General features: G+C 42.6%; 1 protein-coding gene across 1 annotated transcript; it reads right to left on the reverse strand.

The window, feature by feature from the left end:
* Positions 1-8,358: 8,358 nt before the first annotated feature.
* Positions 8,359-23,357, reverse strand: TMEM233 (transmembrane protein 233). Its single transcript, XM_009888602.1, has 3 exons — positions 23,153-23,357; positions 14,992-15,126; positions 8,359-8,835 (listed from the first exon to the last, which is right to left on the reverse strand). Exons 1-3 carry the CDS (start codon positions 23,339-23,341, stop codon positions 8,824-8,826), a joined length of 336 nt encoding a protein of 111 aa, XP_009886904.1. The 5' UTR covers positions 23,342-23,357; the 3' UTR covers positions 8,359-8,823.

Genomic DNA, 23,357 nt, shown 5'->3' on the forward strand with positions numbered 1-23,357 from the left:
GAGGCCGGGCCGGGCGCCGGCTGCGCCCGCGGGGCTGTCCCACACCCCGCGGCGTGGGTGCCAGGGCCGCAGCGAGGCGTGGTGGCTCTTTACCCGCCTGCGGGAGCGGCCTCCTCGGGCTCAGCCCCACGGGAGGTGTGCGGTACGCTCGGGAGAACCGGAGCCGAGCGAGCACCGGGAGGCTGGAAGTAGGCCAGGAAGGCATTTCTCCGTGGAACGGGAGCAGCAGCCGGCGGGACGGACGCTGAGCGAGGGGTGGGCGAAGCTGGCTGTGAAACCACCAGCACACACACAGCTTGCTCTCCTCTGAGGAAGCCCTGATGGAAATTTAGGTCCTTAACTGATAAATGTTTCCCAAATTAAATTACACCCGTGTGTTTCTCTAACATACTTCTCTAAGCATTTCCAATTATGCTATCTCATTTTACCCTCTGCTCTTCATCAGCTGTCGCTGTCTGTCTTCTACTTTTCTAACAGCAGAAAGTTGTGAGCAGTGCAAGTTCCTGGGGCGGCAGTTCTCTTTACAAGGAAATTGTTGGGTTTTTTTCTTAACCAATGGAAGCAACCTGCAAAGAGACAGAAGGATTCCTACCAAATCGAAGTGTATCCTTGTGGCATGCTGTTACGGTGTGGGAAGAATTCTGCCGGGATAGGCAGATTTCACCGTGCCTCAGCACGAGTGCCCGGCTGGCTCCCGCAGTATGTTTTAAGGAGCAGCTGCTCTCAGTTTGTCTTTTGTGGGCAGAATACCTGGGCAGGGGACAGCCTGCCAGAGGGGGTGGGAGGGGAATGTGCGTGGGCAGCTCTTCCCCAGCCCCTGCAGAACCCTTACCCTGCTATAAAATGCAGCTGTTATTAGGGTATTACACACAGCTTAGCACTCCAAAATTCTTTGTCTCCAGACCTGATTGTTTTGTTCTCCCTGGTTCTTTTTTGGCCAGCACCAATGCACGTGCTCTGAGCATGCCGGTTACGCCTGCAGAACTGTCTGCAGTGTAGGCTGGAGATACGTGCTACCACATCTTGTCCATCACTTGCCCAGCAGGACCACTGTGATGATACAGCAGCCAGCCAGACTCATTGCAAGCAACAGTACCTTCACTTTGGAGCCCATTCTCACAATCGTTTGTGTTATTGCAATCGTTTTTGTTACTTTTAAGAACCACAGATAGGTAATGAACTACGGGATAAAGACTGCTAATAGCTCATGAGGCTGTGGTAACTACTGTCCAAGCATTCTTCAGTTTAAAGTTCTGGTATTAAAATATGATGGTTCCTCCCTACATGGTGATGAACCACCCATCTGTGGTGTACTGCATGCCAAAACTTTTGGGAGTTACTGGCCTGTGGACAGGAGAGAAGCAGTGGACACAAGCATCCCAACCTCTTGGTGTCTGGGCTTCACCGTTGCTGCCTTCTCCTCCCTCTTTTCCCCGTGACTGCTTCCTCTTCAACCCTGATTCCTGTCTTCCCTCGCTGTCAGTCGTGACAGGTGGGTGTAGCACAGCCCTAGAGCACTCAGCCGCCTGGTCCCCATGAATTATGAGGGCTGCATGACACTACACTATGAACACCGAGTCTTATGCGGGGGGCTTACCACTGCTGTGCACTAAGTATCGCCCTGCCTCCTCGTGGGCACGTCTGTATGCATGGTCTTCACACGAACTGGAGTATTGTTTTCTCCTATCAGCTTGAGTGGGAGCCCAGTTCCCTTACAGCTGTTAATGCAGGAGATGTGGGAAGCGAGAGATTAGCTGAAGACATGCCGCAAGGGCCTGGCAGAGCTCATCCACCCACTGATTTTCTGCAACCCTGGAGTTTTGCTCTTCCCTTTAAAATCATCTGTGACTTTTTGCCTCCTCCCATGCCCTGCAACCTGAAGGGCATAAAAACTCCCCCTCCTCCACCCCGTCCAGGACCAGCCTCCACATTCCAAAGGAAGACTACAAAATACCTTTTCTACTCCTGCCCCTTTACATACCTGTCTTAACCTTCGTTTTCTCACTGCCAGATGAGGATGTAAGAGATGGGGAGCTGGTTCACATTCTTCAATCCATATGCATCACAAATGCGGTTCCTGGATAACTTCCCTAGTGAGAACGTCAGAGGTGTCACTTGCCATTGAAATAATTTATCACAACAACTCTCCCTAAATTCCTAAAGTGCCATATCTCTGAGATGGGGGACACAGCAACAGACCACTCAGGCTTAGCCCTCACTAAGCACTCCTGACGTTGGTACCAGAATAATTTGTTCCATAGGTGTTTAACTGTGCATATTGCCCTACAATTTGGGGGGATGCCCATGAATAGTGACTGTAAGCATCTTCTCAGTGAAAAATAGAAACAATTAGGTAAAATCTCCTTCTTGCCTCTAACACTAACTACCAGCATGACCTTCAAGAAGACTCTTAATCACTTTTGCCTTTAGCTATTAGCTTGCCATCAGCCAAAGGAATATATGCTAGGTCGAGTGAATACTGCAAAATCTTTTCATTAAATACAAACTCAGAACTGTGAATTATTTTGTTTTGGTGTATTTGGGGCATTGCTTGTGTTCACTACCCACATTTCCATGGAACAAATACTGACCTTAAGTAAAGGTTAAATTTAGACATCACAAAAAAAATATGAAATTTTGGTATTAGCAATCACACCAGCGATGTGAATGCCCTAGGATTTACGGTTGTCTGCTCAGGAAAAAGAAGTGGTATCATGGAAATCATACACTGAATCACAACAACAGTTTGAATTGCAAATGGCAGGCTGGAGGGTAAGAGGATCAGAATAATTTTGAATAAGAAATTCCCTTGAAAAAAAAAAAAGCAGTCCACTTTCAGACTGTCCACATCCCATAAACCAAGATAAAAGTAATTGCTTTATCAGGTGTCAGGACCACCTCACATGTGAGGTTCTAAAAGGAGATACTTGTAAAACACCTGCAGGATATGAAGAGGTACATGGTGTCTCTGTTATTTACCATGTCACTACTTTTGAGCAAAGCTCAGCTCCTTTTTCCTTTACTCACATTTACCTTCTTTAACAAACATGAACCAGACCTGGCTTAAGTATTAAAACTCATACAGAGCATCTTATTAAAAAATTAGTTTTAAGGCATTTTGGTTCTCGGCTCATAAGATCATGAGACTCAGCAGACTTTGACAAAGCTCTGACAATCATGACAGAGCACTTTCAGTGCTGTACAGGCTGAGGGGTCAAGCGAAGTGATATCTTTACTACTGAGTCATTCTGCCCCCTTGGAGATATCACTTACCATCTTTCTTCATCAGCTGACTCATTTTTAAAGAAAATAAGGACCAAACAGGATAGATCTGAGGTCAGGAGAGAACTGTGTTAGGGGAATATACATTTTTGATTAAATGGGATGAGGAATGGCCTTACAAATCTTTAAGAGACACAAAAAGTCAAAGCTAAACTCTCATGCTAGCCCCAAGGAAGGGATGGCACTCACCAACCACTTGGGCTCTAGGCCAGAGTCTCATGTTCACTGTTTGATCTCCTGGAGTTGGTTAAAATGAAAAGGCAATTAAGCCCTGATTGAACACCGGTTAAGATATGTGTACATGAGGCACAGCCTGCTCTGGTGTGCATCCCTCAAGTTCAGTGGAGTTTCTCCTTCTCTTACCCCAGAGCATGTGTTGAAAAAGAAACACAGTGGCTTAAAGTCTCAGACTGTGCAGTTTAAAGTCCTGATGAATCCACTGATAGCTGGCAAAGTTCTTTTTCCTTGACATGATGCGAGGTTATCTAGCCAAAGAGAAATCATTGCACGTGAAGTGGAAGCTGACTCAGCTGTAGAGCTAGATATAACAAAAACAGAAGAGCCATCCTCCATCATGAGCTGGTAGATCCAATTCAGACATGCCATAAATCACATTATAAAGGACACATGAGCAAGTGCTTCTTGTAGCTTCTGTGCTATGGGGACCGAGTTAGGTGGTAGCAGCAGAGGAACGTATTCTAGAGTTCAAGACAGGATAAATTTTAACTGCAGAAACCTTCCTTTCTACCTCGTGCTTCCAACTTTGTTCCTCAATCTTTGCGTTGGCCGAGTGATCTGTTTCCAAACCCCCTCCTCCTTTTAGGTCACTTCTGAATTTAGCCCATTTTGCTAGGCTGCCAGGGAGTGATGCAGAGGAAGTTGGGCAGCCTCCTTAAAGGCTCACTCACATTTCAGGGACACATGCCACTGCTGTGCATGCAGAACATGCCGTTGTGCTTGGGAAACGGAAAACTGTGAGCGCACATAAAAATCACTCAGACCATTGCATCTCAACTCCTCTACTCCAACATAACACTGCACACCTTCAGAGACCTACTAATTAAAAATGAGATTGGAGATGGGAGGATAGTAAGAGGAAGCCAACATTCAAGTAGTGTTTCAGCCTGAAGGTACTGCCTGCGAAAGACTGAGGGCTCAGTCTCAGAAGAGCTGCGGGTGAGGCAGCAGCCACGCAGACTACCCTGCACAGGCCTTCTGACGTCTCTGACTTTGCCTGGAGGTATCTCCTCCAAAGTCAGGGTAGGTTCCACATCCATTCAACTTCCTCTTAGCTCACCCCATTATCAGGGGTGAAGGTTTGGTGATACAGACTCTTCCCTCCATGAAACAACACATTCTATACAGGCTCCTGAACAGCTGTCAGGTAACCAGGATGTGGCTTATCAGCTTGGCCCCGAATCAATCCAGGGACTTTCTTTGTATTTAAATCTTACTTGTCTTGGGGAATCCTGTCCTTCAAACGCATTCTCTTGTGCATGTGCGTGCATGCACAACACACACAAGGTAAGAACTAACTGGGAAGATGACCCAGTCTCTCTACTGATGCAAATCAGTAACAAAATCCATCTTAAATAACTGGTTGACAAAAAAAAACCCACCAAAACTGGACTGATTCTGAGAGTGATGGACACTGTGGTAGCAATCAGATATGACCTATCTCTACGCTTAGAGGCAGAACACAGTTCACGCTGTGAGCACATGTCCAAAGATACAGGTACAAAAGCAACAGCTTCTGGAGCCTCAAGCCACATTGTTCACGGATTGTGGTTGCAACGACATAAATTGAAGAGCCAGTGCTCATCTTCAAGTCACAAGCTGTAAACTGCTGGGTATGCCTGCAGAGAAGCACCCTAAGAATTTAATGTCATATTGTCCCCTTGATTTTTTTTTTGCTGTGCAATCTGATGAAACATACACCGCATGTTGTTTAAGCATCTGGCTGACCCCCTTCATACGGCAGCAAAGAAACTCCTCTTATATTTAGAAGCCCTCTTCTAGGGTTACATATCAAGATACATGCACATTGCTGTTTTGCAGAATGCAGCTGCCCTGTAAGAAGCGAAAGATGCTAACATGATCCAGGAGCTGAGGCCAGCAATTTCAAGTTTCCATCTGTCTCTGCCTGTAATACATGCAGGAAGGAAAAGAGAGCTGGACTTCAGGCATTAGTTCGTGCCTTCAGCATGCAGGAAGACTGCATCAAAATATGGAAGCCTGGAGCAGCACTGTGGTAGGAGGACTCTGTTCACCTGCCCAGGACACAGATGTTGAGTAGAAATATGTTTTACTGCTTTTTCCCCACTTATTTAATGAAATAACATCATTTAACGCATACATAGTACAGCTTTTTTTTTTTTCCCTTCCCACTAAAAAATGGTAAGTGCAGTGCAGAATAATAATGGGCCAAATTCAAATCTAGATGCACGACAATGAAGAACAGGTAATTTCCAGAGCTTGTCATAGATAACGGAATTTGTTTATATGCTCATCAAAATATAAAGCAGGCACTAATTCCTCAGACGACTGCATTCTACCTTCCATGCCCACTGCTGCTACCAGGGGTCTTGCTGATTTGGGCAATAAAATGTCATTTAGCTCCCCTGTATTTAATACCTCACTTTGTATGAGTCTGTCACACCTACAACAGAATGATTTGGTTGTACAAGGACCATATTCATTTCCAGCACAAGCTGCATTTCTCAAACATGGTTGAAAATTTATGTAAACATAAATAAATGAAGAGAACAGATACCAGTACATTAGTAAAGCAAAAATAAGATTACCTATGACATAGAAGTCATTAGGACATTAGAGGAATTACTGCATTTTCCCCTCTGTCACATTAAGTGGTTTAATATAAAGCCTTTATTTTTATACCAATCAATAGCACTGTAAGGTAGCAACATTTATCTTCAGAAGCACTGAAGATACAATGGCTCAATTCTCAATTATACTAAGAGCAAGACTTCAAAGATATTTATGAGCATCAAGATGCAAGTTAGATTTCCAGTATGGTTTTCAAAAGCATCCGAACAAGTCAAGTGTCTAGCTCCTATTGATCTACATCCTTGTTAGGCACTTTCAAGTTGCCTATCCCTATCCTTTACTGCCCAAATAACTTTGGACATCTTTCTCCTATCTCACACCACTATCTGTGGTTTAGTTTACAGTACTGGAATTTAAATATTTTGCAGAAGGATGAAACTTTTGGTACACACTTTGATTTTTAGCACACTGATGTAGAAAACTATTACTACGGCAATGCAATGGTGTTTACTTTGATGCCAGCAATTCAAGGTGGTGGAAATCTGACCTCTGTTACATGCTGAGAGACCTCCTTTGGTGACCTCATTTGACCACTTTTCCCTCACGGTAGGAAAGCCCTGAAGAGACCACCGAGGGATCATTTTGGAAAGGCCTCAACACACTTTCTGGATGTTATTTTGAAAATAAAGCAAAGAGCTTACCTTGCTAATATTTTGAGCATGAATTGATCTCTAGCAACTTCTGAATGCACTAGCTATAGTAGAGACTGGTTGTATAGTATCACGTAGGCCAGAAATCCTGCTTTTGCTTTGATGCACTTTACTCTGAAACTATCCAAGGGGTTAGAAAAAGGGATATTACTTTAAAATAGAAGAGGCAACAAAACTTAGGAAAGACACTCCCCACATACCAGAATGGACATGAATTAAAAGTAATTTTATTCCATTTCTCAACGACAGTTCTATCATATTTGATAATAAGGCAAGCTGCTAAAAGTCCCACAAGACAATATCAGACCATTGAAATAGTATTCAAAAACCAAAGAGGAGTTCACAGAACAGCCAATTCTTGGGATCATCAAAATCAGTGGCAAGATTCCCACATGGACAAATCTGATCAGTGTAAATGCTGAAGAAATCAACTGATTTCACCAGTGTTCATGAAGTTTTATACTAGAGTAATTAAGGATAGGCGATGCATCACTGACTTCAATGAAAAACAGAATTTGGCAGAAAGAAAAGCCAAAAGAGCACATTAAAAGTATAATATCAAGGCACAGAAAATACATGCTACTTCCAGGCATAAACTTTAACAGGTAAAGGTTTCTTGGAGATTATTTTTTTTTTTAATAGGTAGTTGCTCCTGCCAGGCATGATTCTTTTCTCACTTGCACCTGCAAAACTCCCATGCATTTCTGGGTAGTCAGTCCAGATTTATGTTAGTGGAAGGAGAGTAAGTGTAAGTTGGCATAGCTTGCTTGAAGATGTAGTAACAATTAAAGCAAATGGAGCAACAACCGCTGAAGAATTAGCCATCTGTCTTAATGCTCACCAGAGGTTACTCCTTTTAACATGGTATATTTGTGTGACAAAACAAATATACACTTTCAAATAGTTTTCAGCTAATAAAAACAGCTGTTCCATGCTAAATTTTCATAAAGTATTAAGAAACTGCAGTAATTTAGAGGCCATCAATTCTGTAACCTAAAGCTATTCACTGAGTAATATCTTAGGATCAACAAGAGCGTATGTAACTATGTAAGGATACAAAAGTCTGTCCATCTCTAACTAGATTGATATATAGACTATTCATAGCAAGATGAGAGGATGAACTAAGCAAAGAGAGACATGAACAAAGCAGAACACAATGAAACTATATGACTTCCTCGAGGAACAATAACAAAGGGATGAAGAAGAACATCTATTTAAAACGATCTTTTGTCAGATAAAAAATAGGAACTTTTTACATATGTGAAGTTTAAAGAGGAAAATATAAGTGCAACTTTAACGCAGGACTGGAGCTAAGTCAAGGGAGTTCAACAAAGAAAGACAACAACAACAAAAAAAAAACCATTAAAAAATATGTATGCTATGGAAGAGGAGTGTCTCTTAAAAATGAAGTGATTGAAATCGGTCCCAGGTGGTTAAAAATCCAAGGTAAAGACCTAAAAGCTGAGGATGACAGAAGACAGCAGCCACTGAGTCAAAGTACCCCCAGGGCATTATAACATCACATAGCAGGATAAAATCACAAACCCATGGTTATGATTGTGTTATGTCAAGACTATTTTAAAGTAATAAAAAAATCCTTAACGGCCTGATCCAAAAGCCACTGGAGGCAACAGGAGTTCTTCTACTAGCTTCAGCAGGCTATGCATCAGATCTTACATTGTGCACTATAAACAGTCTAGATGTGTTGGCTTTGTCTGGCTAGGGTCAGCCAGGGAACATCATGGGTCCAGCATACATTCCATGTAAATGAGAAAGAAAAGGGAGTTGTTAGGGCAAGATCTCATTATACATCAGGGTAAAAGAGAAAATGCTGCTTTATACTGAGATTCCTTATAAACAAATAATTTTTAAAACCTGGTCACGCCATGCTGATTAACTAACTGTACTATCAGTTCATCCACCAGCAACATGCCTCTGCTGACTTGTAGGGTCAAATCTAACAGTCTGGAATGAAGGTTTCCTTCTCTTCTTCTTCCCCTCCTGAGATTTACATGATGGTATCTTCCAAGTACAGTCCTGGTCTTCAGATAGCATGCTGCAAAGACATAGAAATATGTATTTTTAAAGGAGGAAACGACAGAGAATTAGCCTTGTGAGTTTAAATTATTAATTCTACAGATCTAATGGATACATTATGCCACATTAGTGGTACTTGTTCTCTTAACAAGCATCCCTCTAGATTAGTGGTTCAATACAGTTTTGAATCAAAGAGCTAAGTTTCTAATGGCACCGGTCACCTGTCAATCTGAACTGCATTTTTAAACTGGGTTACCTGAATCAATGCAAGTTAGGATCTTTCATTGCCAGGAAACGGGCTCTTATTTGACAAAGTTTCATGAGGTCAACAGCATCTCTGCTTCCTTGAAGTGGTACATAAAACAGGCAAGAAAAGGACTTGCAGCAGTAGACAACTTGGTAAATACAACAGCAATACATGACCGACATTTTAAAAGGACTGAGTAACCTCTCTTGTGCATCTGCATTAGGAGAGGAAAAATCTGAGAATTTCCCTCAAATTCTTGTGTTGGAGGTAGGTCTCAGATATTACCTGTGGATGTACTGACTCGTGCCTAGATGCTGGGCTCTCTACTGGAGTCCGAAATATCCTCTCCATCAAGCAGCTACTTTTTAGCAGCTCCTTAAAGAGAAATCTAGGACACGAGGCACTAAACAGTAAATATATTCTGCAGACAGCATTAACTCCTTTGTTGATTGTCTCTTGGATGCTACTCAGGTCTCCAATGGGCAGCAAATGGGAAGCAAATCCCACAGCAGATTCTCTGGATCTATCCATTTCCTTCATGCACAGATGAAACAACGAGACCAGAACTTTTAATGTTTTTTGCTAAGGAAATGAGGCTGATGTAATCACATTACCTCTGTGCATCTACATGTGTCTGCCCACTACTCAGCCTCTGAGCTGACTGAACACGTTTGATAGACAGGTAGAGGACTTCTAGCTCTTGTGTTTTACAAATCAAGTAAAAAGAGGCAGGGTATCAAGGAGATAAGGAGTTAGCGCCCTCACTGACAGAAAAGCAGTGGTATGAGCTCTCTGGGTAGGTGGGCGCCAAGAATGTCACTTACTGGCAGGTCAATCCCTGCTGTGAAAGGCGGGTAGTCTTCCTTGACTTTTTTTTTTCCCACCTGTGGTGAGGTACAGAGAACAGGATTGCAATGTAAAGATCTGGAGGCTTGCTGTGTAATTCCTGTTGTCTTACTGGCCCCCAGTTTATTTTGTGTCTGAAAAAGAGACACTCAGTGAAATAGCTGCAAATGCTTTTGAGAGCCTCAGGAAGGGGACAGCAGAGATATTAAAAATAATCTTGCATGCCTTTTCCCCCTGAAGAACTATTTCTAAGTTAGTAAGAAAAATGTATGTATACATCTGTCCCTGGTGCACAGACTAAATGCTTACTCCTTTTCCTTCTACCAGTTATTACCGATGTTGCATTACTGCACATATGCTTCATTTAAGAAACTACTGATTATGAAACAGTACAAGCTAGTACTTTCCGCACAGCCTGGCTGTCTCTCAGTCTTCCTTCGAAGCCATGCTGACAGGTGGTATTTCTGTGGCTTCCTTGGGGTGAAGTTCTAGATCAAGTGAGATTAAAGAAGGGGTCAAAAGTTCACACTCCTCTACGAAAGCATTAAAGTATCATAATGGTTTGCATGAAATTCCAGAGTCACTGCACACGACTACCCTTCTCACATAATTTATTACCAGAAGATAATTCTACCCTGCCTGTGGCCCTGGGGTTCAAGATAAACAAAGACAATAAACTTCTGAAGTGAACTAAAAAAGTCTTGGACACTGGTCCATTGGCAGGAGTTGCTTGCATTCCTTTCCCTCAGTACTTTGGCTACCCCTCCTCATACCAAAACTGTCGCTATCTCAGTCAGAGCTCCACAGAAAAGCTTGTGTCTTTACTTCACTCTAACACCTCTTACTAGTTCTCCACATTGCTACTTGCCTAGACTGCAAAGAACCACTAAAGAGGTGCACAAAAGAGACGGGCTTTATATGATATACTTTGCGGCTCAGTTGGGAAGCAAAATTCATGTTCTGCCCTAAGCAGCAGCATTGTCAAGTGTCACTCAGACACCAGAGATAGTCTAAAAGTATGTGTTGTAAGAAGCTGCATATTGTTTCAGACTACAAACAGGCTATGCAGCAAACCTAGCAACAGAGTAAGAATGCATGATTCCCATGGTAGCATGAAGTAGAATATGACATGTTGAGATCCAGTTAAGAAAAGGGTTTGGGATGCCTGGGGTATCCTTCACTTAATTAAGGAGGTTCCAGCCGAGGATTATGTTTCCCTAAATCCTGCTGGCGGAACTCAAATGAAATCCAAAGACAGCAAACGTCTTGTGTTATCAAAAAGCAAAACAAAACAGAATTTGGAATCCGCTCCAAAATTTTGGAGACTGCTCTGAAAACACAGATTGTTAACTACTGGAGAGCACTCACTCACTGACAAAATTATTAGCTTTTGCTGATCAGAATAATTAGCAAGAGCCAGGAAGGCTGACTCCAAATCCATTCAAGTCAGTGGAAAGGCGACTAACAGGCTTCATGAAGGAGCATAAGAATAGTGGTACAGGGTTCGAGGAAACAGCCATCTTTCCAGCATCCCATCTGACAGTGACATTACAAATGCCTAAAGGGAATGTATAAGAAAAGGCTACATCCAGGGCGGTATTTCTCCCTTTATTGCCTTCCAGCTCTGGCAATGTGCAGCTTGGAAACTTTCTGAGCCCAAGATTATATCTACATTTTTGCATTTAAGCTTTTTTTTTTTTTTGTAACTTCACTCTTTGCTGTTTCAAATCGTTTGTATTTTTTGCATCCACAGCAACACAGAAGGAGATCCAGAAAAACTGTTGTAGACAGCAAGGGACTGCTTGGAACTGTGCAACAGCAGTGGTGATAAGCCACAGGGCACCACTCCCAAAACTGCTGAAGCAACTGCCTGTCATATTGGATACCTTGACCCAGCTTTGGAAGGAGGATGTAGCTGTCCAGGTTGCAGCTGCAGGAGTGCCTGTCTTTGGAGATGGGACATTGGTGACCTTTCTGGTGGGAGCTGTACTCTGACTGAACCACTTAGTCTCCAGGGAAAAGAGGTTCAGGAAAAGGTGAGCAGACTGCAGACCATCAGGGTGTACAAACAGGAGACCAACAGGGTCTTCACAGAGACTTTGAAGAGGGGAGCGCCTGAGCTCCACAAAGCAAAGGATGAAAAACTAAAGACTACACTTGAACAAGAACTGAATAGAGACTTCCATGATGGGGAAGGCCTGAAGTTTGTGACTTCTGGCAGGAGACGGAAGGTTCCTTCTTGGCCTGCAGATCTGCATTTCCAGGACATGTGTAGCCAGCCCCCTGGGAGAAGGTGAGGAGCTGTTTTGAGGGAGACTTCAGAGCCATCTGAGCCTGAACCAAGTTTCTGTACCAAGAGGACAAGTTCTGTAACAATTGATAGAGATTCCCTCCTGCCAACCTGACTTGGATGTCTCAGGTTTGTTGCTTTCCAGAAGCGCAGACCTGGGACATTGTGGAAGAACTGAGGCTCATCCAGCCCTCAAACTCATTACACCTTGCATCTTTGACACTGTCAGCAGAACCATGGATAAATCAGAATGAGCTAGTGAAATTTATCAAAGGGTTTATGAATACTCAAGTAACACCCTCTGTGAGAAGCTCTAGCATTCGTGGGAGAACAGATAAAGTAGTAACACAGATTAGAAATGGGATGGTAGGATGGTAAACAACAAGCTCTAGGGATAGATATATAAGAATGCGGAAGGAGAATACAAGGGGGCATTCCCAATGGTAATTTGTAGTAAGTCTTGTTATGCTTTGAAGACCAAAAAAAGTCATGAGGAACGTCAGCAGGAGCAACTGGGTAATACGGTAGCCGATGAATTTCATGTGGATAAAACACACAGTAATGAATCCTGGAAGGGTCAACCTTTTCAAATAATGATGAAGTAAAAATGCACGTGTAGGTCATGGAAACAAAATCTGTTCCTAATAGTAATCACATAAATCAGTTACAGAGCTGACCGTCATATTATTCTGTTAAGTCTCTTTTGTACTGTCTTACTAATATTGAAGCATATATATTAAAGTTAGCATAGAAGTAATTTACACTCATTTCACATCAGCAGAGTGCAAAGTAGCTGTTAGTAAATACTCATCACCAAGGTACAAATGGAGGTGAGATAACTACATGGAGCACGTAAGGCCATCCGCAGCAGTGGTACATGGAACTCAAAGACAATTTAGTATAAAATGTAAGCATCCAAGAGTAAGGCAACAAAGGAGACTCAGGCAAGCATGGAGGGTGGAAAGGCCAGTTGGGTGCTCCTGTTCACTCATTTTCACATCAGAAGAATAAAGATTGTTGCTCCCATCAAATACTTTCTTAGAAGCAAGGGCTCTTTGGAGGGGGACAGGTGAGAGAGGGAGGTGGGGGATAGTAAAGAGACTGGAAAGCCAGAGAGTATTCCAGTAAACCTTGAGTCCTCACAAAACTCAAGGTACCATTTGGCCAAGAGGCCTCTATGGAAGCTATTCATCGAATACAGAAATTAACATCCCAGCAGTATGATGAGGGTTCCCAGGCACTTGGCGATGCTTCCATCTAACAGAGATTTTTCTCTTAATAAAAACCAAAACAACCTCAACCAATTTAAAAACCTCAAAAGACAAAACTTAAGAAAAAAACCCACAAAGTCATATTATCCTGATTTACTGCTGCTTACTTCCTTGAAGGTAAGAGAGAGGTTCTTGCAAACACTAGCTAGATGTAAACTGCTAACTACCACTAATATCTGACAGGGGGCACAAAGACGCATTCACACATCCAGCACACAGGGTCCTTACTGTAGCGGAAGTGAAATGTTGACTATGACCAAATGTAGGTAGTGTGCCCTGGTTAATGTGAATGCTTCAGGTCAGTGTTGTCTGTCACTCCTCAATGCTGCCCTTCCCTCCTCCTACTTAAAAAAAAAAAAAATTGAGCTGCTTTCCTTGTCTGAGAAATGATGACTAAGGTAGTAGAAGCAACAGAGGAATTTACTGCTGCTGTCAATTACAAAACTTGGCACACTCAGCCTGAAGTGACTTGGTTTCAAATCTGTAAGGGCTGAACAAACTGAACACAAGCTGAACCAAAGAGAGATTCATGCTTGCAAAATGAATGGGGAATTAATGAATATACAGTCAGCTTCTGATTCTGTGGCACCATCCACTAATATCCTACAGAAATGGACACCATGTCCACTAACTTCCCTGCAGTTCAATACAGCGTACTTCAAGTTTGTGTCCGAAAATGTTGTACATGTTTAACTCCATTCCACTCCCCAGAGATGTGTGCATTTCAGTGGTGTGGTGATTTCTGTTTACAGTTCATACATAAGTTTGTACAGTGCACTGAAAGGCTCTCCAACGAAATGGCAAGTGCACATTGCTATGGAGAAAACAACACATTGTTGCACAACCTTAAGAAAGGATATCCATACCCTAATTACTTTTGGCCTCTTTTCCAAATAAGGTTATAATCCATCTGGATAACCACTGTGTATACAGAGATTCATTTGTTGAGCTTCTTCACTATCGTTCCAGGTGTACGAAGGCAGATCAATTACACTGCACTGAGAGTGAACAACCTTCTCCCACAGCAAGCCAAGTCAAAATTACATTTGTGGTCACTTTTGATACAGTTATGGTCACCTTAATGTCAAACAGTAAAATAGCAATTGACTGTCATTTTCTCCTTGCAAAGTTAAAAGATATGTCAGACAGACTATGAGACTGAAAATTAGCACCTGGGGACTATTACCTGAAATCTAAGGATCTCTATGTACTTGGTCTTACAGATGGTGAAACTAACGGGCAGAAAAAAACAAAAAGCAACTGGTCAAAACTGGAAAAACCTATGGTACCTGCAAGAGTTTCCAGAAAATCCACTGCTGCTAAGGCATAGTTGTTCACCTTTAACCACAGACAATAGAATTTTCTAAATGGCAAAATAAGTAAAAATTGCTCTTTTGGAAAACATGCACCCCCCCCACGTTTTAACATTAGTAGATACTTCTGACAATCTTTAGTTTCGTATTCTGAAGCCTGTGCACAGAGAAGAACTGCTTGCATTGGAACTAGTAGCATTTTGCTTACCGTTGTGAAATGAACTACGCAATAGATTCCAATGATGACAAGGCCAATGATAATCGATGCAACAGCAACCCAGAGTGCATTGCGACCCAGTCTTTTTGACCCTTCTATATCTCCTTGATTATAACTGTTTAACGCCTGTAGAAGAGAAACAGAGCTTGTGACTTTTTTTAAACCAGAAATCTGTACACAAACCAATGTGACTGCTTTGAACTTAAGAGCAAGTTCTGTGTACTTTGGTGCTGTAGAAAAGATTTTAGAAAATGGTGTTTGCCTTGTAAAAATAAACATCCACTGCCAACAGTCCAAGGTAAGTAGTGAGTGCAGTTTTCTGTTCCACTCATTTTCAGTATGTTTCATTGCAAAAATTTTCAGTGGTGAGGCTATACTCATGAGTTTTCTTGTACACACCAGCATAAAAGCTGTCAAATCAACTCCAATCCACCCACTTGCACAGATCAGTGGCTTTTATCTCCGGAAATATTTTTGTAGTACATGTGAAGTGTTAGTTAGCCACTTCACTAGTGGTGAAATAAACTCTTATGCTTTATAGGATCATAAGCATAAAAAAGAGCATAACTAGGCTGCATTTTTACACAAAGCCTCAGGAAAACTTCTTAAAAAAGCTTACTAATGTCCTATTTTTCCAATGTTTTACTTTTCAAAACAAAGTTTGAAGAATTAATAGGTAGTCTTCTGGTGGTGGAAAAAAAACCCCAAAACAATGAAATATAAATCATCTGAACAAAACATCTGAGTCAGGCCATCTTCACAGGCTAGAAATTCTGTCCCTTTGCATTTTTGGAACACACTGATAATTACTATCCTATACATCCTGAGGTACGCATCAGACATATGGATATTATTCCAACAGACTTGCCTTTATCTCTATCCACCCATGATTTAGCAGATGCTTTATATTAATTACATACAGAGGTGTGATAAGACCACTGCGATCTTCTAGTCTTGTGAGACAGACTGTAGGGTTTTCTGAATTCATTTTTGTTTTAACCATGCTATGTATTTTAAAAGAAAAGATTCAATGAAGGACACTGAAGTACTCTAGTACATGAGTCTAACACAGTTTGTAGTAACTTTTTGCCAAGAATAAGATGCTATTAAAGAATTTTAAAAGACTATTATTACTAAGAATTATTTTGTCATATCAGGAAAGTTTGAGTTCATACACCATGATGTTCAGTCCAGATTTCTTTATCAGATTGCACTACTGAACTATCTCAGCATACTTCCTCAGGAAATCAGGTCAGTCATAACCTGTTCTTTAGTATCTCGTAATTATTCAGCAAATGTGCCGATGACACCAAGTTGTGTGGTGCGGTCGACACACTGGAGGGAAGAGATGCCATCCAGAGGCACCTAGACAGGCACGAGAGGTGGGCCTGTGCAAACCACACGAAATTCAACAAGGCCAAGTGCAAGGTCCAGCATGTGGGTCAGGCCAATCCCAAGCACAAATACAGGCTGGGCGGAGAATGGATTGAGAGCAACCCTGAGGGGAAGGACTTGGGGGTGTTCGTGGATGAAAAGCTCAACATCAGCCAGCAACGTGCACTCACAGCCCAGAAAGCCAACCGCATCCTGGGCTGCGTCAAAAGCAGCGTGGCCAGCAGGTTGAGAGAGATGATTCTGCCCCTCTACTCCGCTCTGGGGAGACCCCACCTGGAGTACTGCATCCAGCTCTGGGGCCTCCAACATCAGAAGGACATGGACCTGTTGGAGCGAGTCCAGAGGAGGGCCACAAAGATGATCAGAGGGCTGGAGCACCTCTGCTATGAGGACAGGCTGAGACAGTTGGGGTTGTTCCTGAAGAAGAGCAGGCGCTGGGGAGACCTTACAGCAGCCTTTCAGTACTTGAAGGTTTCCAGCAAGGATGGGGAGGGACTCTTATCAGGGAGTGTAGTAATAGAACAAAGAGTACGCATTTTAAACTGAAAGAAGGTAGATAAAGATTAGATATTAGGAAGAAATTCTTTACTCTGAGTGGTGAGACACTGGCACAGGCTGCCCAGAGAAGCTGTGGATGCCCCATCCCTGGAGGTATTTGTGGCCAGATTGGACGGGGCTTGGAGCACCCTGGTCTAGTGGGAGGTGTCCCTGCCCATGGCAGTGGGGTTGGAACTAGATGATCTTTAAGGTCCCTTCCAGCCCAAACCATTCTATGATTCTATCCCAGGAAATAGCCCAGAAATGGGAGGTGTGGGGAGAGAAATATGGGGACCTGATCAAATGAACTGTTCTGTGGACTAAATAATTCAGGTTGTCATTAGAAAACAACTGCATGAGGTAACACCAAGTGCTACTATGAAAAGTGATTTAATTATGAATCATTTTTTGTAGCAAAGACAGAACAACAGCTAATTCAACAGAGTAAAGATCCGAGACTGTGGCAAACAGGAAAGGAATGAACTTCAGAGGATACCAAGCATTGCTGTAGAGCCTTTTTTCCCAAGCAGAAAAATAATTAGGGACATTATCTGTGCATGTTCTGTCGATTAGTGAGCACACAGAAGGTAATGGGCTAGATGCATCCTTGGTGTTAGCACTGCAGTAAGATCACTTGTGCCAAGACAGTCCCAAAGCAGCGAAGCTTACATTCCTAGAATTGCATCTCAAGGATAAGTGCAGGTACTTATTCTCTGGTGTCTAAGAAAGGCTGAGCTGCTGATGCACTCTTGCCCTTAAAGATAGCACTGATACATTTCTTTTCTTCCTGGAAGCCTACATGCCTAAACATTTCTCTATTTTATTTCTCTAAAGAATATCGCTAATACCTCTGCTCTGCTGTCAAATTTCATTGAGGTTGGCTAGTGGACTTAGAGGATATAGTGGGGAAAGAGGGAAGAGATGGAAATGAGATCTGATTCTCCACCAGTGCAGCCTCCTGTTACTAACGGTGGATAGCACAGCTCCTCTCACCTAAGTTACTCTATTGTTTTCAGGAGTCCTCTCTCCAGAAGACGACGACCTTTCTTAGGTTTTCTCAAAATACATTTAGGAAGGTCAATAAAAGGAGTATCAGAATAAACATGGCTTAGCTTGGTCTTGAGCAGGCTGACTTCTCCTCCTGCCTGTCAACTATGAATGTGACTGTGGCTACAGGGAGAAACACAGAGAAACATGGAGAAGTATCACTGACACAGTCAGCATGACTGACTTTGTTCTCCCCACCATCAGACTCGCTTTGCATGACATCTAAAGAGTGGTCCTGCAAACACTCTAAACTCAGTTCCCATAAATGTGGTCTCAAAACTGAGACAGAGTTGTAAGCAAGACATGGCAGCACCAGCTTGCAGTTCTGTGCAATTTTACTAATGTATTTAGGAAGTCTGGAGAATGTCCATGTGATTTCTGCAGGTACCGCATAAATAATTCACCCTGTGCACTTTAATAAATAATGTCATTTTAATACAAATCCATGATGAAGAGGAGCAAAACAGCATTAATGATAAAGAAGAGGATTTAGGAGAGACAGGAAGGAGACAAAAGTTTCTTTATTAAGAGGTTTAAATTAAATGGCATAACTTAGACAGCATTCAAGAAAAAATAAGAGGTTTGGGGAAGTGGCTGGGGTCTGATGCAAAGCTCTGAAATTCATTTACTTCTGTCTGCTTCAAAGGGCCCTTAGATCAAGCTTCCATTTTTTAATGTTAGACATAGACAACATTAACTTAAGCCTTAAAAGTTACACCTGTTTATTTCCAAGGGCTAGGCAATATATACAGAATACAGCATCTGTGTGTGACATTTGGTCTGTCCAACTTTTAAAACAAATTTCAGCCATTTTCAACCTATTAGCATATGATTTCTCAGGTTTCTGCTACCTCACTCACTATGAAGTCATAAACTAAATTAAAGCCACAGTTCCGCAGCTGCTTATTTACTTGAGCAATCTCAGTGACTTCACCAGGTTCACACACATCTATTTATAAAAGATATTCTCAGTTCAACAATGAAGCAACTTAACCTCATATGAACAGAAATCTGCTAAATTAGCTACAAACTATTAATCCCTTTTAACGTGCATTTTCTGTTCCACATTCCCAGAGCACCATTTATAGCAAAAGCAGAAAAAATACTGAATTACTTCAGAAATCTTAGAATGATTCCATAGAAATCCTCCTCTACATCTCTTAAAAATCTGGGCAGACAAGACTCAAGTTCTCTGATTGACATTTTCTACACTTTCCATGAGCCAGGCTGTAACAAACCTTATTTGGCTGTGCCTGGAAATGAGACACTTTCTAGTTCAGACCAAAGGAAGAATGAGACATGCTGGCTCAGTGCGACTCCTCACTGTGAACAACTTACAGGGAAGGAGGAAGAAGAGGGGGGACTTGGGGAGCAATTCAAAACCAGGCTTGATCGCTGGTTTTTGGCAAATGAAGCAGGACACAATGAAAAGGGAGTTTGCTCTGCAGGCTGCACAGCAGCATGCAAACAAATACTGGACTTCTGTGTCTCTGGGGACAGGTTGAAAGTGTTGTTGCAGAGGAAAAGCTTACCATTTTGCAAAGATAAGGGCCGTGCAAAAATGCTTAAGAACAGCTGCTGAGCCTTGTTGTTTAATATTCCTGAAATAGGTACAGGCTGTCCCATATGGTATTGGATGTCCAAGTACCTACAAGCTACTTAAAAAAAGCTGTATAATAAACTTTCCAAATAAACTTTCTAACTAAATAAAAGTACAGCTGTACAGGAACAGTAGTCACTATGCTAGTCACTGTCCTGACCAAAGCCAACACACTGCACATGCCTTGTTAGGATCCCAATTAGAAGAGGTAATCCCCTCAGAAAGTAAGTTCCACCTTTTGTTGTCCTATGACTTCTACCACCGTCTTGCTCATGGTGTCTGCTTAGGGAAACTAATATACAGACAAGGCATCTGAATCCAACAGGGTAACAAATGCAGTCAAAGAACTTGTTACTATCAGAGGCAGATGAGCCGAAATTGTCACAGCTTGACCACATATGTTGTTTGAAACATGCAAATGATTAAACAGAAGTGTGTCAACATAAAGAGGGAATTAGGAGCAAACAATCAGGGAGAAATAGCTTTTGAGAGACTGCTTTGAAATTGTTACATACCTAAGGCCCTATGGAATGAGATGATGATGAGTAGTCATCACAGATTGTTGAAATAAAGACAACTGAAGGTGCTGTACTCAGAAAGGCCAACAAAGTTTGTTCAACTATCAGACCTCAGTGCTAGTATTAGAAATATCTGATTCATTTTCCAGAGTTGTCCCACAGCCTCCCTCTATCTCTGATTCCATGAGTCAGATACAGCCAGTCCACTTGAGCCAGTTCTCAGATACAACAGCCAGTTCACTGCCAGCTAAGCGCTCTCTGGGTTCACAACAGGGGGAAAAGACACAACTGCAGATATGGAGCCAAAGAGCTCAGTGACACACTGCCTAGTCACAGCCTTGCACCAGAGAAGTCTTTTGTCACACAAGCCTCCTGACTTGGTACCTGCACCCCACACTCCTGACCTGACGCCTGTAGTCTCACCTACGTGAGAAAGAATAAGGGAAGTGAGTGAAGCCAACTAATTGTACAGCAACACAATATAGCTGCTGGAAGCAACAGGAAGCAGGAGAACTGACGGGACTGGGCTGGAACTGCAGAAGAGTACTGAGGACAACAGTAATCCTACAGCTAGGAGTCCTGGCCAGGACCCTGGGAAAAATGGATCTCCATTTGCTAAAACTGCCAAGCAACCCTCACACCTGCAAGTCACCAGCAACTAGTTTGAGGGGGCTGCTCTTGTAATGCCAATATATCAACATTAAGCGTCCATTCCACTAGGTTTCTCTTACCACTATCATAAGAAACAGATTCCTTTCACAAAGGAGGTAAGGAACATGGAAAGGTTATTATCACAACAGGTAGAACTTGGGAGAGGTTGATTCTAAAAATATAGTGAAGGAGGTAAAATCTGAAATGGTAAGGCTTGTGCCCCCAAAAGGTGAGAAAGAAGTGAGGAAACCAGTGCTGAAGTTGTAAATGGGGCAGCAGAAGAGACTGAAGACAGATCTGTCATTTAATTCGGGGGCGTGTTAGAGCCCAGACTGTACTTTTAGAGTGAAAACATTGTCTGAATTGAGAGCACTTAAGGAGGGCACGACACAGGCAAACAGGGTGCTGAACTATGCCCCTCTAGAAGCCAACAGGACTTTTCCTTCCAGGCCCATCCTAAGAAGTAGAAATTTATAAAGAACTCCAGTTTTATGAGTCCTTATCTCTTCTGATACAAGATCTCAGGCAAGCTCTGCACACTATAAAGGTACCTTCTGTAAGAAAAGAAAATAACCCACTCTTGTATCTCAGTGTTAATTAACCCTTGGCAACTCTAGGAAACAAGCTGAGAAAGACAGGGAGGATGTAGACCCCAGCAGAAGTGGAAATAAAACCAGCATAGGTTAAAACACAGAACCTGGAGTTGAGGTTAACAGAGCAGTTACAGGTTGCAGCTCTAAAAGGCAACAGGAATCTGGCTGTTGCAAAGAAGATGGACATGTCATTTTTATGGAAAAGAAGAGGTTTTAGGTAAGAATGATGTTGAAACAGAAGGCATTCACACACACTACAGATTATTGTTTTGGCTTTTGTTTCCCCCCTTTAAGGGAGTGGGCAGCTGAGACCTGCACGGACTGTTTAGCATTCAGGAAGTGCTCTTCCCACCCTGGTTTCTACATATCCCCTGGTGACAGTTACTTAAGCCTGACTCCAAAAGCCCACATGAACTTCAACTAGGACGTGGGCGGAGATTTCTCCATATGGGGTGCAAAAATCTTTAGAGGCCGAATTCCGTCCTTGACAGTTAACTTCTGTGCAGCCCTAGTGCTTTGGTGAAGGTACTGTCACAGTGAACAGATGCTCACAGCCCCAGATCATCAGCTCTCATTACTTTATATAGCACCCTAAGTGTCCACAGACAGAAAGGATGTTGAGTACCAAATTTTCTCAAATCACGGAAAAGAGCATATTGTATAGTTAAGTTAACAACAAAGAAAATAAACACATATGGGAAAAAAAAAAAAAGACAGCTAATACTTATCCGAACAAAAAAGGTTGTGAAGATGGCTTTGGAATAGTTCCTTTAAGAAATTATCATGCTTAAGCACATATCCCAATATTTAGGTGTGATTTCTGATCAATCTTACTAGTTTTAAAAAAGCACGCTTTAGTGCATTTTAGATACAGGTAATTATTCTTACACTTAATTGCAAAAAGAGACTACTGTATTTTTACTTACCTTTTCAGCCTGGCTATCAGAGAAAAGGATGAAAATACACAACATGTTTTAAACCCTTTTCAGGTCCTAAACAACAGAAATACATTGCAGTATTACTGATTACACTGACTGTGTATCCTATTAGAAAACTCTGGATCTGACTCTACAACTTTAAACTCGGGATTCTGTTCTAACAATCCCTTTGAAATTAATGAGATTGCTGGATTATTAAGGACTCTACAAACCAATTATGGCTTGTAGGAACAAGGCTGTTCTCTCAGTGTACTCGATGCTCAATTTTATAAGGGTTTTTGTCAACAACCTACAATCTTTATTGTTGCGTGTATTACTGTAGCAAGTAGTTAGTATTAGGCTAAAGAACCTGTTTACTGGAAAAAGGGCACTTCTATCATATTTGATTAACTGAAGTAGAAACCACATCTGTTCCTTTGCAAATCTAATTTCTGCTCCCCAGTTGCCACTTTCACACTCAGGTACTACATCCAATTCAGTGTGCAAGTTACTTGATGTAACACGTCCCATTGATTGCGATAAACCTCCCTCCCTTGTATAGCCTGATATTGCAAACTTGATTTGAACTGCCTTTCACTCCACATTTTGTATCTGCTGCTAGGATAGCTAAGTGGACACCCTGACTGAGCTGCTGATGCTCTCAGGCTCGTTGCCTCACCTAACTTTGTCCACACACGCCAGGGACAAGCAATTACAAAGGCAGCACGATGCCCGTTACCCTGACGGCTCCTCCAGCCCCGGGTTTGGTCCTGCAGGTCCCAGGCGGGAGCAACGCGGCTGGGGCTGAGCCGTTACGGAGAGCCAGAGGTCGCCCCGCCAAACAGCTAGCCCCACGCCGAAGGTCGCTTGGGGACCCGGCAGGGTGCTACTCACCATGACTGCAAAGACGAAGGCGACAATGTTGACGGGATAGGCGGGACAGAAGCAGGCGAGGATGCTGAGGAGCAGGTAGTTCTTGGGCCGCGGCTGCGGCGGCCCGTCGGGCAGCTCATCCTCGATGTTGGTCTCGGGGCTGTTCTCCAGAGCCCTCTTGATGTCGGCACCGGCGGGGAGCGCGGACATGGGGCTGCGGCGCGGC

Source organism: Charadrius vociferus, unplaced genomic scaffold, assembly GCF_000708025.1.
Source record: "Charadrius vociferus isolate BGI_N301 unplaced genomic scaffold, ASM70802v2 scaffold917, whole genome shotgun sequence".
Taxonomy (NCBI): domain Eukaryota; kingdom Metazoa; phylum Chordata; class Aves; order Charadriiformes; family Charadriidae; genus Charadrius; species Charadrius vociferus.